The 17254-nt window shown below is 35.5% G+C and overlaps 1 protein-coding gene across 1 annotated transcript in view; it reads right to left on the reverse strand.

Annotated features, from left to right (window-relative positions):
* The window catches only part of CCDC171 (coiled-coil domain containing 171), a 139947-nt gene that overhangs the window by 8568 nt on the left and 114125 nt on the right, over positions 1-17254 (reverse strand). The window contains exon 23 of the mRNA XM_010562090.1: positions 1784-1936. Coding sequence (XP_010560392.1) covers positions 1784-1936 — 153 coding nt within the window. The remainder of the gene's footprint in view (positions 1-1783; positions 1937-17254) is intronic.

Genomic DNA, 17254 nt, shown 5'->3' on the forward strand with positions numbered 1-17254 from the left:
GCAACTTTTGCAAATATTAGGGACAAGCTTTACAGAAAACCCCAATACTACAACATATACCATAAACACTTATATTTTTTTCATGGAAACGTGAGAATCTATCATTCTAAATTTTTTGCCTTTACATTAAAATTTTAAAACACTTTCTATTAATGCTCATGCTTAGGTTAAAATTGAACTGCATCTAAAGGAATAACTATTCTTCTCCCTAGATGGTTGTACAGAAGGGCCAGTAGATCCTACTACAATGCAAAAAGTATCATCTTTACAGTGATACTGTAGGCAGACACAAATTACTTTAAAACCACTGCATTTAATCACAGGCATCAGAGAGCTGGGGGGCAAGGCATTTGTTTTCACTGTAACATATCAAGCCACTGCATAGCCCTTCATAGACAGGACTAGCATAATCTTTGCTAAAAGCTCTCTCAATCCAAATGAAAGCAAACCTTGCTGCAGCAGGTTTGGCAGACTTCCTGATCCTTAGTACACAAGTGGTCATCTTGATTTAAACAACAAAAACAATCATAACAGGCAAAGGAGCAACCCAATTACACTGGGCACAGGCTCAGCAGGACACATGTAAACCTAGTAGAAAACAAAGAAAGCCTGGTTGGAGGAGAAAAGAAGCAACTTCAGTGAAGTAATTTAATTTAGTTTCTTAGAAAGGTTGTGCAGTTACAAATAAAACAAAGCTTTCATTCAACAATTATCATCTCAAGATCTTAAAACTGAAATTCAGCACTGATTAATATATTTCCTATTCGTGCTAATTTCCCATTGTGCTAATACAATTTAGAAGCAGGATAAGAAATTAATGTAATTCTGTTGGAAACAACCAAAGCCATGGCCACAGCCTTTGAATATACATTTGCTGATGTGTTTATGTCATCTGCATTAGTGATGCCTCTCTTCTTACAGATTTTCTGTTTCAAAAAGAAAGACCAACAATCCTTGTTTTCTTTATGGTCCTTTGCTTCACAAGAATAAAAGAAGAGAAAGGAGGAAGGAGAGGAGAAAAAAACCCCATCAAACTCCAAAGCTTTCCCCTTTATCCTATGTGGAAAAGTAAAGAAAGATGGAGAAGAAATACATCAAGTGTATGCAAGTTGCACAGCTTACACAGTCTCATTCTAGACATACTTGACTACATATTTATGACAGTTTATATGTCTGGCCTCCTGCCTGTGTGACACAAATATATCTGCATTCAGTAATCCCCCTAGAGAGAGATCTCAGATCTGAAGAATCATCTTATTAGCCTTAAACAAGTCCAAGTATCTCTGTGGGCAACAACATTTGAGACAAGAAATGATTTCTGAAATTGGATTTTAACCTTGTAACTTTAGTGAGAAGTATCATTCATAACCACAATTGTCTAAAAAAAGAAAAATCATGTCTCCTAATAAATATTTTGTTTACATGCACAGTTAATAACATTCTGTTTTATATGGTGCTATATCTACAGATGGGTAAATTCTTCAGGTCCAAAATTCAACCATTTGCCAAAAACAAAGAAATCACAATGTATACTTTTCCAGCGACAGCAACAATGAACAGTTCCTTGTAGAAGATACAGTAGTAAAATTAATCCTAGTGTTAACCACCCCCTTTCTCTTCTGAAAAAGTCTCAGAAGGTTTCTGTTGACACCAGTTTTATTGCTCTATTATGTCTATAATGAAAAATTATCGTATTTCCCTACAGAAACTATGTAGCATGAAGGGAGATGCTGGCTAGGAAACCACATCCAAATGACAAAAATTACTTGAAAAGCAGACTTACCAATTGTAAGCTCTCACTTTCATGAAGACAAGCTGTTTGGAGCTTGGACTTTAGGGCTGCACCATGAAGCTGATGAGGTGCTGCTTCTCTCACTAACATGTCAATTCTGGAACTTGCAAGTTGGTAGATATCCATAAAACTTTTAATCATGGCCTTTAAAAAATATAATAAATCGTCAGCTCCAGGCAGGCTATACTTAAATGCCAAATAGCATACATCCAAATTCATTACAGAAGACCCAACTTTTATTAATCAGAGAAATCAAAGGTTGGAAGCCAGGCAAAATTTCAGTCTCAGGACTTAAACATTAAAAAGGTCTAACATGGGATTTTGTATTCCTTCTAAAAATCTTAATAGCATTGAAGAAAAGCAAAAGACTGTGCATCCTAATCAGAAGATGTTTTGATGAGCTGTTTTCAAACATGTAGTACTGCACTGAACAACTGATACCATTTTTCATTGTATTTAAATATAAGATTCGGTGCAAGTTCAATTTCTGTTTACAAAGAATCACTACACAGTTTCGGGTAAATGTTCATTCTTTCAAAATCAGTTGAGTTACTAATCCTCCCACTCTGCTTTAAAAAAAAAACTAATTTGGCAGAAACGAAAGAAACACAGTAAACCTACAGACCTCTGAAGGTAAATAATCTGATTACAATATAGCTGGGAAAATATAATTGTTTTCATGTATACAGTGGAAGAATGTCCCAACCGTGTAATATTGATCAGACTGATAATAAAGTTAGCAGCACAAGAGAGTACAAATGATTTGGCAGTACTGGTAACTTTATACGTACCCTAAATAGTGTAACACTGTTGAGATTATTGGTCTTCTTTACAACTGGTTAATCACATTTTATAAGTTATAGTTTTCCCTTCTGAAATGACCTCTAGCGAGTTTCTACTGTAAGAATGTATTACAGATAATATGAAATTGGCCTTTGGAATGTAAGCCTGTGGTATAGGCAAAAATAAATTTAATACCACAAACAGGCATTTACACAGATTTTTACTGTTTTCCTCTCTTTGTTCTCAAACACTACTGCTTTTCAGAATAAAAGTTAACATAGCTGAAATCAATGAAGTTATTTCATAGCCAAATGTAGAAAACAGCAGTGGCAAATTAACACCATCATATCTTTTCTCATCAGAAAGAATATCCAAAATGGTTTACATACTATGGTGTTAGTCCTAAAAGTGTATTCACATAGCTCTGTAAGTCTGCTGCTGTCAGCTCTGATCCTGCTTTTAAAATTTTTCATCCACATTCAACATGACTAAAATCCTGCAGCTCTTCACAAACAATACGAAACAAGAATGTGGATATATCTCACATCCCATATAAAAAACTGCCTGAGAGTCTTTATATGGCAACTGCCCACATGTTAAAAATTAGACATATGTTGAAATAGGTCTATGGGCTGGGCCTGTGACTCATAGACAAAGATTACACTGATGTGTCATAACAAGCTGTGTCTCAAATCTCACAGAAAAAAAAAATCTTATGTATTCCTTTGATTACTTCCGACATGATATTTAAAAGTATCACTGAACTAGAATGCATAGACAATTCCTTACCTTCTTCCTTTTACCTCTGCTACCACAAAGCTAGTGAAGTCACTAACCTACACAGCTTCATCCTACACCTCCAGAGCCACTCTAAGTCCATGCAGTTATCTGAAACAGCAGTTATCGATTCCTTGCTGCTCAACTCAGCTATTTCATTTGTTGTCTTGTTTAATGAGTTTGAAAATTTTCTGGTTTTTATTTTCAGACATGGCAATATTTTTTCTAAGATACCTAGATTTTTTTTTAGTCCAGAAAGAAACCATTTCTCAGCTATTAACGATTCATTATTGATGTGGAAGGTAGCATTTATGCACTCGTAGGTACACACTCATTTCAGTATATCCCAACTTCCTAGCAAAGAGTCAGGGTCAGCTTAGATTTCTCTCACTCAGGACCAGGAAAGAGAAAACAATATTTTTGTGTCTTCCAGCAGGTGATGTGGAATCCTTGATAATGAGTATGCAGAACACTTATTCTAAATGCCATCCGAAGGAAGACAAATATTTTGGGTTTTCAGACGTGCCGTTGGAAGGCATTCATTTACATATGATTTTATGTAACTCATGTCAGTCACAGATTGAGTCATGGATCTGTTTTCCATAATACAAAAGTTCCACTTCGTAGAAAGTTTGATACACGGGGAATGGGCATAAAACCTGGTCACTTGCATGTTGTAAGATCTGCCACATAATGATTAAACACATCTCTAACGGAGTTCAGAACTTTAATTTAGATCCCTATTTGCATGTTACAAATTTATCTGCAGATCTGGAAACTTCTTCATGATCAACAAAGTCTGTTGACAGAATTCCAGAGAAGGCACATCTAGTTCTGCAGAACTTTTTTCCTCTCCTGCTAAGGAGTGTTTTCTTCTGTTTTTAAGTACACATAGCAATAAGATGTATACATAGTTTTTAAGTGTACATAAGATACAATAAGTGTACAATAAGATACTTCAGCAACACTTCTGATTAATTTTTATAGCATAAAATTTGGCATTCATAGACATCTGCAGGGTCTGCATTTAAGTGAGCAATTTTGGTTTTAAATGTGCTGGTAATACTGTGACATGCAAACTGAGAACAGAACATGAAACAATAAAAATTTGTCTTCCGTTACAAATAAAAATGTTTTAAAAATACACACCAGAAGACGACTACTGTTGAGAAAGGCCAGATGTAGTGATCCCTGAACATTACAGGAACCAATATTACTGCAGCTCAGACGACTTTAAAAGTTAAAACCTTTTCAGACAGATGAGTATTACAGGAAACTTAGTGGGGAGAAGACTTAACCAAGGAGGCCACAGCAATAGCAGACCTGAAGAACACTAGTTTTAAATGTTACTGGGTCTAGATGTCCCTGCTTGAGCAGGGGGCTTGGACCAGATGACCTCCAGAGGTCCCTTCCAACCTCAACCAGCCTGTGATTCAGCAATTACAAAGTCCTCTCAAGGATGAAACATGATGCAAGTTAATAATGGTTGAAATTTACATAGGACTGTCAATTTTAAGAGCAGAAATTGTAAGTAATTACTCTGCATTAATCAAAGAAAAAGAGGAATTAATCAGATAGCTGAATGGCTTTTTTCAGTGACCTCTTCCTTTTCCTTTTACTCCACACAATGCCTTATTTTATAAAGGATTTCACTATTATTTAAAGTTCTACATCATGTGCCACTGATATGGCAGAAGCAAATTATAATGGTAGGTGTTTTCAATGTCAAAAGTGTCTTCAATGTGAGAGAAGATCCATGATCCAACACTATGTCAAGATGTAGGCAGCTTCATGAAAACAGATGCATGACTTTCCCAGATAATTGGCTGTAACTCACAGGTTAAAAATACATTTGTAAGGTTGGCATGGAGAAAGGATGCTTTTATGTGGAAGGTGCTGGACTAGGCACAAAATTTGCAAGAGTGCCCAAGTCCTATTTTCAAATATAACTTTCAGTGGGCAAGTTATTTTAAACCAAAGTACTTCTAAGGATCTTTTTTTATGGGTATTTATACATGTAAAACAGTATCCCCATCAATTCAAAGCAAATCAGAAAATTTTGAAAAATTCACTTAAGTGCTATTCACATGACAAAAGAACAAAGTATTTTAAATTTCAGACCCTTATTTATTTATAAAATGGGACTCTGAAGATTCTGAGCATTGGTTACCTGGCCATTTTGCCTGCCTCCTCAGATTGTAAAAACAAGGCCAGAAGACAGGAGCATTGCAAAACCATGTATGTGCACAGCCATTTACCAATGCTCTGATACCCTGAATATACATAGATAAGCACACAATTAGATAAAAGAAAACATATATAAAATTTAACAAAAAGGAAACATGTTTTCTTTTAAGTGAAATTAACTGATGAGGTTTATTTCAAAGCAGCCATAAGGAAGAAGGTCCTTATGACCTGTTCAAAGATGTTTCATCTGTAATACAAGGGTACAGAAATAATAAATTTACCTCTTTTACAAATAAAAGTTTCTGGCTTAATCTACAGGTTGGTGAAGCTGAGAAACCTGAGTTGAGAGTAAAAATGAGACAAACTGTTTATAAACTACAAACCAGTGAACTGCAGAGCAAAATAGCAGAATTTAAGCTGTGCTTTCTTTCTCCAGATTAATCTTTAAAAGGACTAAGAACGCTTAACATTAGAGACAGTCCTCCAAAGGACATGTAAAAACAATTTTTTCTAATATTCCCTCAGTGTACTTTTGAATAACCAATCATTTCCTTGTTTGGTACACCATTTCTAGAACCATCGATTTTACGGTGCACAGTGCTATAGATGCTTTGGAACCACTTTTGCATGTATTACTGGCTATATATTTACAAGACTAGAAGGCTCCAATCTTCAGTGAAAAATGGGTAATACCAACAACTTACACAACAATCTTTAAGGAATATGAAACACAAAAAGAAAATAAACCTTTTTTAAAAAATTAATTTATGAAATTCAAAGGTTACTCAAAATTCAGCTGTTCTCAATTCAGTTATAGCAGAAACATATGGCAAGAAATATACAGATCAGCATATGCAAATTAGCAGAAGACCTCTCATCAAAGTTTTAATGTATTTATTATACATTATAAAACTGGCATTTTTAATTCCAAATTAAAACACTGCACATGTTGTCTCCCTTGCCCTCAGTGCTTGACTAATGAGAACAAACACAGTTCAAAATAATTTTTATTTGGATTATGAGTTATAAATAATTGCGAATGGAAGTTTCCATTTAAGGTTTTAGACTATTCTGAAGTTACAAATAAAATACCAGTAATTAAGAATCAGTTTGTTTATTTTTATACCCGTTTTATACCATTAACTCAGGATCTTATTGGGCCTGCTATTATCATAGAACTGTATCTCCTGTTTAGAAGGAACAAAACTAAAGGAAGGAGACCTTATGTGAAATGATGCTTATTAAAAGGTATCAAACAGACTAACAGCCTGGTAATATAAGCATTGAGTTTGTAACATCAGATGCAGCAGCCAGAATAACAAGACCATCTACTTTACACACTGTCCTTTAAAAAAAAAAAGTATAAAAAAATCAAAATTAACATTTGACTGTTAGGTTCTCCCTTCAGGAAATTCTTCAACTAAAAAGAATGTTAGCAGGTAGTAAATTTACCTAAGGGCAACATATACAAAAAGATGAAAAAGAACAAGAGACGGAATAATGAATGGACTTCAGAAGAATGAAAGATTAACTCTAGTATAACAAAGTGCTTAGATGAGAATCTGAAAAGACTGAGAATTTCATTTATGGTACAGAATTTGGCTGAAGTGCAGTTCAGGCAAAAGCAACTGGTGTGAAAACAAAACTCCACGGAGTGGAGTTCTGCATGCTTAATGGATAACCTATAGAATGTCTGTTATCACTGCCTTGCTTCAAACTGACATAAATAAGATTAGTTAAAATGAGTCCAGAAAACAAAGCATATATCAATTATTTTTTGCTTTCAGAAGCAAGATCTCAGGATACTTATTATAGATTTGAGAGCTATATTTGGGGAAAAAAGGATTAAAATTAATTTCCTCCATACATTTTAGCATTTGATAAACCCATTCTGGCTGCCTTGACACATAGTCCAAAATGCCTAGTGGCATCATTGGAGGATGTAAATAGAGCAACTTCTCAGGCATCAGAAAAAAAACCCTCAAGGGAAACAGCATTCAGCAAAATTGCACTTTTGCAGCTGTTTGGCACTTCTTTAATGATCTATTCTCCTTGTATCTCATTTCCACACTAAACTTTTTGTTGGGTTCCACTCAAGCGTGGCATGCACAATTTAAGTGTGCCAAAAAGCAGGTCAGTTCTGTTACAACTTTTTTTTTTTTTTCCCCAACGAAAGCTGACTCAGTGCCACACACGGGGCCTAACTCTATCCCCTTCGCTTCAATAACAATTACTTTACCCTGTAGGTCTCAGAGGATAGCCCAAGGGAATGAAGCTCTAAATAAAAGGCCAGATTCTCTGCAAGAGGTAATGACATGACTTCCTACAATAAAATTGAAAAGGGAGCATTGAAATTGACAGAGACTGAAGAGAAAGTGCTTCTACTGGAAACCACAGTGGATGGGCATAACAACAATTGCCATGAAAATTATTACAAAGTGTAAGAGTTTAAAAAATAACATTGATCTTCTAGAAACTGATACATTAAGACCAATGTGTTTGTTGTTATGATCAAGTAGCAGAAAGCATCCTGAGAATTTTATAGCAAAGGAGCTACCCGCAGCCTTGACTACTCAGAAATATCTCCAGACCATGCAAGCAAATTACCACTTAACAAAATTAAAGAAATGCAGATTTTTATAGGCCAATAATGTTTACATGCAAAGACCATTCTCACTGTCTGTTGCACAAAGTCAAGCATACCTGCATGCAAAATGTAAAGGAAAAACAATCGCTGCCGTGAAGAACTTGCACTTCAAGCTACAGCTATGGGGAAAATGCTACCAATACCTTGTACCCCCTCCCATCTTCTTACACAGTCTTGATACAAACAGAACATTTCAGTCTGTCAGGAAGGAAGAGAATCTTCAAGTAAATGGTTTTGGCGAGGAAGAAATGGAAACTGAAAGAAGTTTCAGGCTGGTACCCTTCCTTCAACTTTCCCTTGCAGTGTATATTCTAGACAGGGATGAATGAAAGAGGGACAGGTAGTCACTGAATATCAAGTCCACGTTAAAGTGCCTCAGTTGTGAGCATGAAAATCTGCTTTGAGTGAGCACAATAAATTACCACTGATGAGAGGAACTAAACAGCAGCAGCCACAACGGAAAAGTCAGGATGCAGTTTTATTTTAAAAAGTGGCAGTGTCCCATCACACATTCAGTCTTGAGGAGAAATGAGGGTAAAACTTCTCAACAAAACCCAGGTGAAATGTCAAGTGAAAGTACAAGTTGCCTTTATCTGGATGATGTTGCTTTTGGTCTGTTGGAGGGACACCTTGGAAAAAAAGATGTACAAAAGCTGAAGTAAAGAATTCTGGTTTCCTAATCAAATTCATAGAAGTAAAATCAATTTTTAAAAGCATATTCTTTCTTATTTTCAAGGGACTCCTACATATGATAGGATATCCTATATAAGCAAACCAATTTTTATAAATAGGTGTTACCTAAACACTAAGTCTTAACTGTCTGAAATCTAATGGATTAATTATAGATGTATGTGTAATAGAACAATTTAAGGAGGAGAGAGGAGCAGACAAGACATTAATCTATCAAGCTACTAAGTAGGAAAATCTGAAGCAACTGCACATGGAAGGTAAATGTGAGATCTGAAAAACTCTTCTGTTCTTCTGAAATGCTGTCCACAAATTAACCAACATAAGTAACTTAACTCCACTATTTGCCAACATAGTAGAAACAATGTGTCTACTGAAAATTAAAATACAGTTTTTCATTGGTTTTAAAGAGTAGCCTATTAACTAAGACCAATTTCAATTACTTTTAGTAAAGAAATATGCTTTACAGTCACATAGATGCTACTGAGACTTCTATTAATCTTTTTAGAAACTCATGAAAAAATACAAATTTAATTTTAACCTGTGTAGAAAAAGTCTGCCACTGACTCCAACAGAAGAAAATTATCACCCCACAAAATCTGGGTTCAGTATAGACATTTCCTTAAATATTTTGACTAGAGCTATGAAGGGATATAGATTATTCCTTTCTGGCCACAAGCAGCAGCTTTTCAATTTTAGATTAAAACATTTTCAAACTGAATTAGATAAAATATTTTACATATGCTTAGAAGGAGGAAATGTGTCCATTTTGCATTTTCTGTGCAAAAAGATGAAGACAATCTATGTTGTAGTTGCCATTTATTAGGAGAGACCAAGTTCCCTTCTGGCAGGTTTAGTCGATATGACAACTGCGATTATGTAGCTTATCCATAAACAACCATTACTGAGTCGTAATCTTCGTATCAGATTTTAGGTGAATACTCAAGTCTAATGGAGCCCAGGGGCTAGAAAACTGCACAAAGTTTTGTGATATAGTTACTTCATTTCCTTTGCTTTTCTTATGAAGTGTTCATGGTAGCACTGCATTTTAATTCAACATAAATATTTCATCCTACATAAAGCAACATTTTGTAGCTTTGTAATGAAACCCTGAAGTATACCTGTTAGGTTGGATAGTAACCCAATTTTTTCATTTTGGCTTCTCATCGAACATCAGTTATGCACACAAATTCATGATGCCAGCACAGGAAAAAGCACCAGTCAGTCTCTACAGAGAAAGTAATGATCTAGAAAAGGTGAACTGCATTCCTCAGGTAAATGGACATACCCTTAATCTAATATCCACTGCCACATACAGGATGGACAGGTATTCTGCCTTCATTCTGCCTAAATTCAGATGTTAGTGAGATAACTAGTCTGCTTCATACATTCTTGAATGTTATCAAAATTTGTATTTAAAAAAACCCAACATTCAAATGGCTAGATTTCCAATCAGACTTGCTTTCAAGACGTGATTTATGTCATGAAAATGTTTTATTAGAAATTCCAGGGACAACAGTTCTTGTTCCAAAATCTGAAGAGTCAAAGGAAATTTAAAGACCACAGTATACCTACTACTGACCTGCCCAATGAGCATAAACATTAGCATCCCTCTTTCCAAAGCAAAAGTCAGAGAATATTGGCAATGTCTGCCAAAAGTGGTACTGACACTGAGCTTGACAATTTGCTATCCTTAAGCTTAGTATGAAATAAATAAAATATTTTCCTCCTAAAGTTTGCTTTTAACCATCATAATCTGAGAAAGAAGAACGAATAAAATGATCCCTGTCATCTCTGAATATCTAGTTCTACTAACAATGGATGTACAGGTGAGGAAAACCCTTGCTGGGAAAAACTGATTCTGTTTGTCTATCTTTTTGCCGTTTGTTATATAGATGGCAGATTACCTCAACTCAGAAAGGTATAAATCCCAATCAACACATGCTAAAAACTGGTGAATGAGTGAGACTCCACTTCACTGAAGTCTGGGCCTCTTCTATGCAAGAGGTCAACAAGCTAAGCGAGAAAGCTGTTCACCTGAAACAGCTTGAAAAACAAAGAGAAGAAGACACTAACTTTTCTATTGGCAGAGCTCTGGTTGTCCTCATTCAGACCTACAATTCAAGGATGTATTGTTACCTGATGAGCTTTTTTAGATAATGTTTTGGAAGACATTGATTTTCTGCTTTGTCTTCAGCAAATGCACCAAGTGTCTTTTCATTAAATGGAAACTTGTCATCAGATTGCAGAATAGGGTTTGAATTATTAGGTTGGGAACCTGGCAAGTAAGGAACAGGCTGTTATGGTCTATTCCCCTGTCTAGCCAACAGTCAACAATTAGATCCAATTCCTTAGAAGCATAAAAGATAAAGTAACTTTCTGAATTCTGTTTGTAAAACTGGATGCTTATAGCAACACTGAAAGGAGAAAACTAAGGAGGATAGGCACTGGTGAGATGAGTTTGCCTAGACAGCATAAAGTATTCTTCAACAATAGGATCAGAAATAAAATACCCTATATCATAGGGTATCCTAATTAGATTGAGAAAGCCCTTTTTAGTCTTTCTTTTTTACTGGATTTGGTAATGACTGCAGGCACTGCAACATTATGTGCTTGAGTGGTGACCTTAATGGTGGATCAACAAAAGCATCTGGTTCTTATCCAAGCATCCCAGGCTATTCTAACTTATAAACACCGTAGAAGACAGCATTTTCCAAACTACATCTAGTTACTACTTCCTTATCCATTTTTCAGAGCTGGACCACTACTTGCAGTTAGGTCATTTATGAGCAATTGTCTGTATGGATGTTGGTAACACAGAGAAATTGCTTCCAGAGCTTACCAAATCTAGAAACTATAGATGATTTCTGCTGTTTTTCACCTTCTTGTAGCTCAGAAATGAGGAAAGTAACCTGAAAAGAAACAACTACCAATGGAATGGCAGAGAATGGGAGATGATTTTGACAGACAATGCCAAAGCATGACTAGTATAAAGAAGGTAAACTAAGAATATGTATTAATATTAACATATTAACATTAAATGAAGTAGCAGAAACCATTTTCGAAACATAGAAAATAGTTTTTCAGAAAGCACGTAGTTAAGCTGAAAAAGCCCTTTCCACAAGTCATGTGAATGCTTAACTTTACATGGGTTCAAAAAGCAATGGAACAATAAATGGCTGTTGAATACAAAAATATGAATTTTGTTTCAGGAGGTCCTTGAACTAAAATGGTGGAGGCTGTGAGAAATTCTGGAGACATTTTAGCCCTGTTTCTTATACTCTTTTCTTTTTTTTACTGTCCTCTGTCCAACCTGTTTTTAAGCAGGGACAAACAGATTTACTGCTATTCTATGTGCCCTCTAGGCATTAAATGTTTACTCAGTCCCACAGTATATTTCCCAAAGGAGTAAAATTTGCAGCAAGTCTCATATGGAATAAATGCAGCACAAATCAAGCATCTAGGATAGTGACCTTTGCCAAGGTACAGACAAACATCACATTTTGACAAGTAGGAGATTTGCTGCTCAAAACTCAGTCCTGTGATCTTTGCAAGCATTTGTAAAAACTTCAGAATTTAAACTTCAATTTTTAATCTTTAGCTTGTGCAATATTTAAGTAATCTATAAAAAAAGTTACTTCTTTAAGAATGGGAAACTGGATGGAGATAACATCTGGCACTATATGCAGTAGCAACGGCATGATGCTTTGCTCTCTAAGCTCTCCCTTTAGTATTTGTCTGTTATGATACTATCAGGAAGAGGGAGACCTACAAATGGCTTCTGGTACTGGAGAAGAACACACAATCTGCCTCTGAACAGAGAGAAGTGAGAACTAAAATGTAGCCTTCAGGCATTAAATGGGCATTGCAAGTTTGTCCCACAGATAGAATGGGTGGCTGTTTCCTCCTGATCTTTACTTTAGAACTGCACTTTTGTCAATGAAGTCATGACGTGGAAGCAATCCAAAGGAATCTAAGTTCTATCAAGATTCCAGCAGGATAAACAAATGGTGGTCTTTCCATGGATATTATCCTTTTAAAAGCCATGAAAGACTCAATCCTTTGCAGGTATGCTTGCCAACATGCAGGCTGTGTATCCCTATTATTCAGGTTTACAAAACAGTTCCACATTCCCCCATTTTCCATTACTTTAGCACCCTCCAGCCCTCTCCATTTTCTTCCCACCCCTTAATTCCTTTTTTGCTTCTAATGGGAAGAGACCATAATGAGAGAAAAGACCATAATGAAGGGAGAGTTAAAGAAGACTATAATGAAATTGGGTACTGCAGTGGACAAGTATTCCTTAAAAATGAGTGTCCTATTTCAAGCATATTTGTCCTGGAACACCTACAGCAATAGACCTTATCAATCCTAAGAAATTATGCTTTTCACAGTCCCATATAAGTGTTGGAACTTGTGACCTTAGGATTCTAGTGCACCTATCACTAGACCATCAATCAATTCAGTAACTGAAAAATCAAGACAACAGCTTCAAAGTAGTTCATTATGATTCCTGCAAGATAACAATGTAAAAAAGAAAATTCCCAGATTAACAACATATGTGAATTTATGAGCCACAATTTACAACCCCACCCGCCAAAAAACCCAAACCCCAAATTAATTAGTGGCAAATTGGTCGAATTTGGTAAAAAACAGGTCAACTTTTAATCCTTTCAAAACTTGTCCTCTTTGAATTTCACTTCAGTGGTATACCAGCTGGGATGCTATCCTGGTCTAGTTCTTCGGTATAGGACAACTGTGGAATTAACAGAACAGCCTGGTTTTTTACACCTAGTTTTATATTCTGAAAGATTTACTGTGTTTTTTCTTAATCCTTAAGTTGCATATTCATTGCTATATTTTCGTCTAACTGCTGTCACTTACATTGTCATGCAGAAGGGCAAATCAGGGTCAGTTTATGTAAGCGGCATCAATCTGAAAAACTTCATCAGTCTTTATTTCAAGGCATTATGCAAAGAAAGCTGACATTAAGAGAGCCTTAACTGACAGCAAATGAAATCAATCAGCAAATCACTAAGCCATAATAAACTCACTCAAGTTGTAGATAACCCTTCCTCTTCCAGGTCTTTAACTACAAGGCCTACCAAATGCGGTATCTGGGCAGAAATATCTCCCTTGATTCCATTACAAAATTCTTGCACTAATATACTGCATTATTTAATAATTTTTTTCTTGTTCTGTAAGCTATCAATAAGAATAACAAACAGATAGACATATGTTTTATAATAATGGAATACTAAGCAGTTAAGTGAAAAAAGACTAAACAAAAGATTCAGCATTTGAAGAAGTTTCTTTTTTTAGTTTACATGTAATTAAGAATAGAAAATAGTTTGGTTCTGTTTCTTGTACTAAGATATTTGTGTAATAAAGTCTATTGCCTTATTAAATCCTATTGCTCAGACTCACTTGCTCAGCGTTTCTTCTTAGTTTTCGAAATTAAAAGAACTAGTACAAAAGAAGTAAGACTCCAGACAATTCCTAATCTTTCATGGTATTCACTTAATGAATTCATTTTGTAACCCACATGACTATCAACAGTTTAACAGATATGCTTCTGAATGTGTTTATCTGTGTTACAACAGTACACACTGCAGACAATATCAAACAATACAACCACATCCAAGCTACGCAGTGGTTATCTGGTAAAATTACTCCTTTTCTGAAGATAGTGCACACAGATAATCCCATGCAGTTCTGAATGATAGGATTTCTGAAGTAAGAAAAATTGCCTAACAAACAAGGTGCTGCGAAAACAGTATTTGTTATTTTCTGTTATTGAACAATGCTTTATTTTTGTAGTTACAGCTTTTAGGTGTCTGCCCTTATTCACTGAGGCAGCTTTGGGCACGTATTGAGATCACCATGTCTCTAGAGTAATTTTTCTCATGAAAGAATAGTGACTAGAAGTCAATAAAGATGCTTCTTGTTGGGTCCTTATGCTATAAGATGCAGCAACCTGGTAACCAGCTGGAAGAAAAACCCATCCCAGGATTACAAGCAGAAGCAAAACTAAATAAATAAATTTAGTGAATTAAGATCATATTTTACACAGTTCTTATAGAGCTTCCCTGTGTATCAGCAGAGGTAATTTATAAGAGATTACCCACATGTAACAGTTATAAATGTATGAAAAAGTCTAAGTGAACAAAGGCAGATAGTTACATGATTGCTTGACAAGGTCAAGAAAGAAAATTTTCCATTAAGAAAGGTTACTGAAAGGTTAAATGATTATATACTAACTTCAGCATTCAAGATAATCAGCAGCAGATCTTAACTGAAAAGTTTTTACAAAACTAACAATGTGTATGAAAGAGCCTAGACAAGAGTTAGTAGTTTCAAAGGCATAAAGAGACAGCTTTCAGTAATTGATTAATTGGTGATTACAGATACTGACTTTGATATTTATGGTCCCACAGTGCCAAAGACTTAACAGGGTTAGGGTGCAATCAGTGTACCAGCTAACTACAAAGCCTTCTGAGAAGGGTTCTTCATGTAGTCTCTCTTCATTTATTAGAATGAAGAAAGGCAAGGGAAGAAACAAAAAAGTGAAAGGGTGGCTAAGAAAGCAAGGGAAAGAGGCTAATGATAAGGAGGGGGGGATTGAGGAAAAGAGAGCAATAAAAAGCACATAGAGGACAGGGAGGAAAAGACGGCTAAAAGAAATGCTGTGAGAAGGAGAGGAAGTTGGGAACACAGTTAACCTTCCGAAAGGAGAAAGGATGTGAAATTCAAATTACCTAAGGCAAATTTTCAGTATCACTGGCATTTTGAAGATGCCTCACTTTTTATGTTTTAACTTGTGTTTTGCTAACACACATGAATGTTATGTTTTAAGGGAATTATAGTTAAATTATGCTAAAATGTCTTTAAATATTTATCACCATGATACATCTGATCTGGAGATATGATTCCAGATACCAGCAGAACACATTCAAGGAAATTAAATTAGAGTTCTTCATGTTATATCTCTTCAATCTGGTTATTCAGATTTTACTTAGTTGTTAATTATTGTTTCTCAAGCCCTGCACCAACTTTATTTTTCACAAATTGAAGTTTGCAAAAGGTCAGGGTTGCAAGAGGTACCAACCCTCTCTAATGAGTTTAAAACACTTACTTATTTATGAGTATTTCAACTCAAGGTGCAAGTGCAACGTATCATTAGATTTATAATCGCTTCTGTCTTTAAAAGGTATATTGGAAGGCAGGATCGTCGTCAGTCCAGAAGCAGCACATTTCGACACTAGCTAGGAAATCAGTCCTTTTAGAGAGGAGAATAAAAGAGGGAGAGGGCAGCCCAGGTGCTGTTGATAGCAGCTGCTGAACTCCTGGAGACCCAGTTTTACCCAACAAGAAGCAGCAGTACAATTCCAGAGAAGGCAGTATTCTGGCCGCTGTAATGAAATGGATAGTTCCTTCTGTGGGTAAAATGGTGGAAGTAAAAAGAAAACACTAGAAGTGTGTGCATGTTGGGTGCATGTATATATATAAAATCACTATTAAAACTCTCCTAAAAAGGTTTCTCCTTTCTGAAGTATTAAGAGAAAAAAACCACTATTATATGTTCTTTTAACAGCCATGCCATTAAAAAAATAAAGTGAAAGGCTCCAAAACAGAAGTACAAGATTTGAAATACTAATAATTCAGTTTTCAAGCAGCTACTCCACTATTAGTTCATCCCATTAAGTCCTCATACCAGAAGTGATTTATGTTTGAAAGACTTGCCCTATGCAGAGGATAAAATCTGATGACAGAATTATAATGCTACCTTTGAAATCACTTGCTTCCTCAATTTGATAAGAACATTGTTATTGACAAGTAAACACAGGAATGACAAAGTGTTTATTATTTTGAGAAAAATTATCAGGAGAATTATGTATATCTTTTACCTTCTAATCTATCAAGCATAAATCTAAAATTAATGAACAAGTGAAAACAAACACAAATTAAGAAGCTTCTAACACTTTAAACTACATATATGTTTGCCCAATTAATTTGAAAAAGTGGACCTACAACACAATCAGATAATGCATGACTAAATCATACGTGAATACATAATTTACATAAAATAAATGGTAAGAACCTACTCCTTCAAAAATTTATAATCATTATATGGTAACACTGAAGATATATCAGTACTTGACTGTATTACTATTACCACTACAGGCCTTTATGCTATAACTGCACTTTTCATTTCAAATTACCTCAAAACACCTGAGAAACACAAAGAAGTACATATAAACCCCATGTGGACTTCCTAAACCTGCATGAACAGATGCACACATGCTGAAGACAGAGACAGAGGAAGAGCAGGACAGAGGGAGCACGGGGGGGGGGGGGGGGGGGGGCGGCGACGGGAGGGG

This window comes from Haliaeetus leucocephalus, unplaced genomic scaffold, assembly GCF_000737465.1.
Source record: "Haliaeetus leucocephalus isolate CR32 unplaced genomic scaffold, Haliaeetus_leucocephalus-4.0 Scaffold154, whole genome shotgun sequence".
In the NCBI taxonomy this organism is placed as follows: domain Eukaryota; kingdom Metazoa; phylum Chordata; class Aves; order Accipitriformes; family Accipitridae; genus Haliaeetus; species Haliaeetus leucocephalus.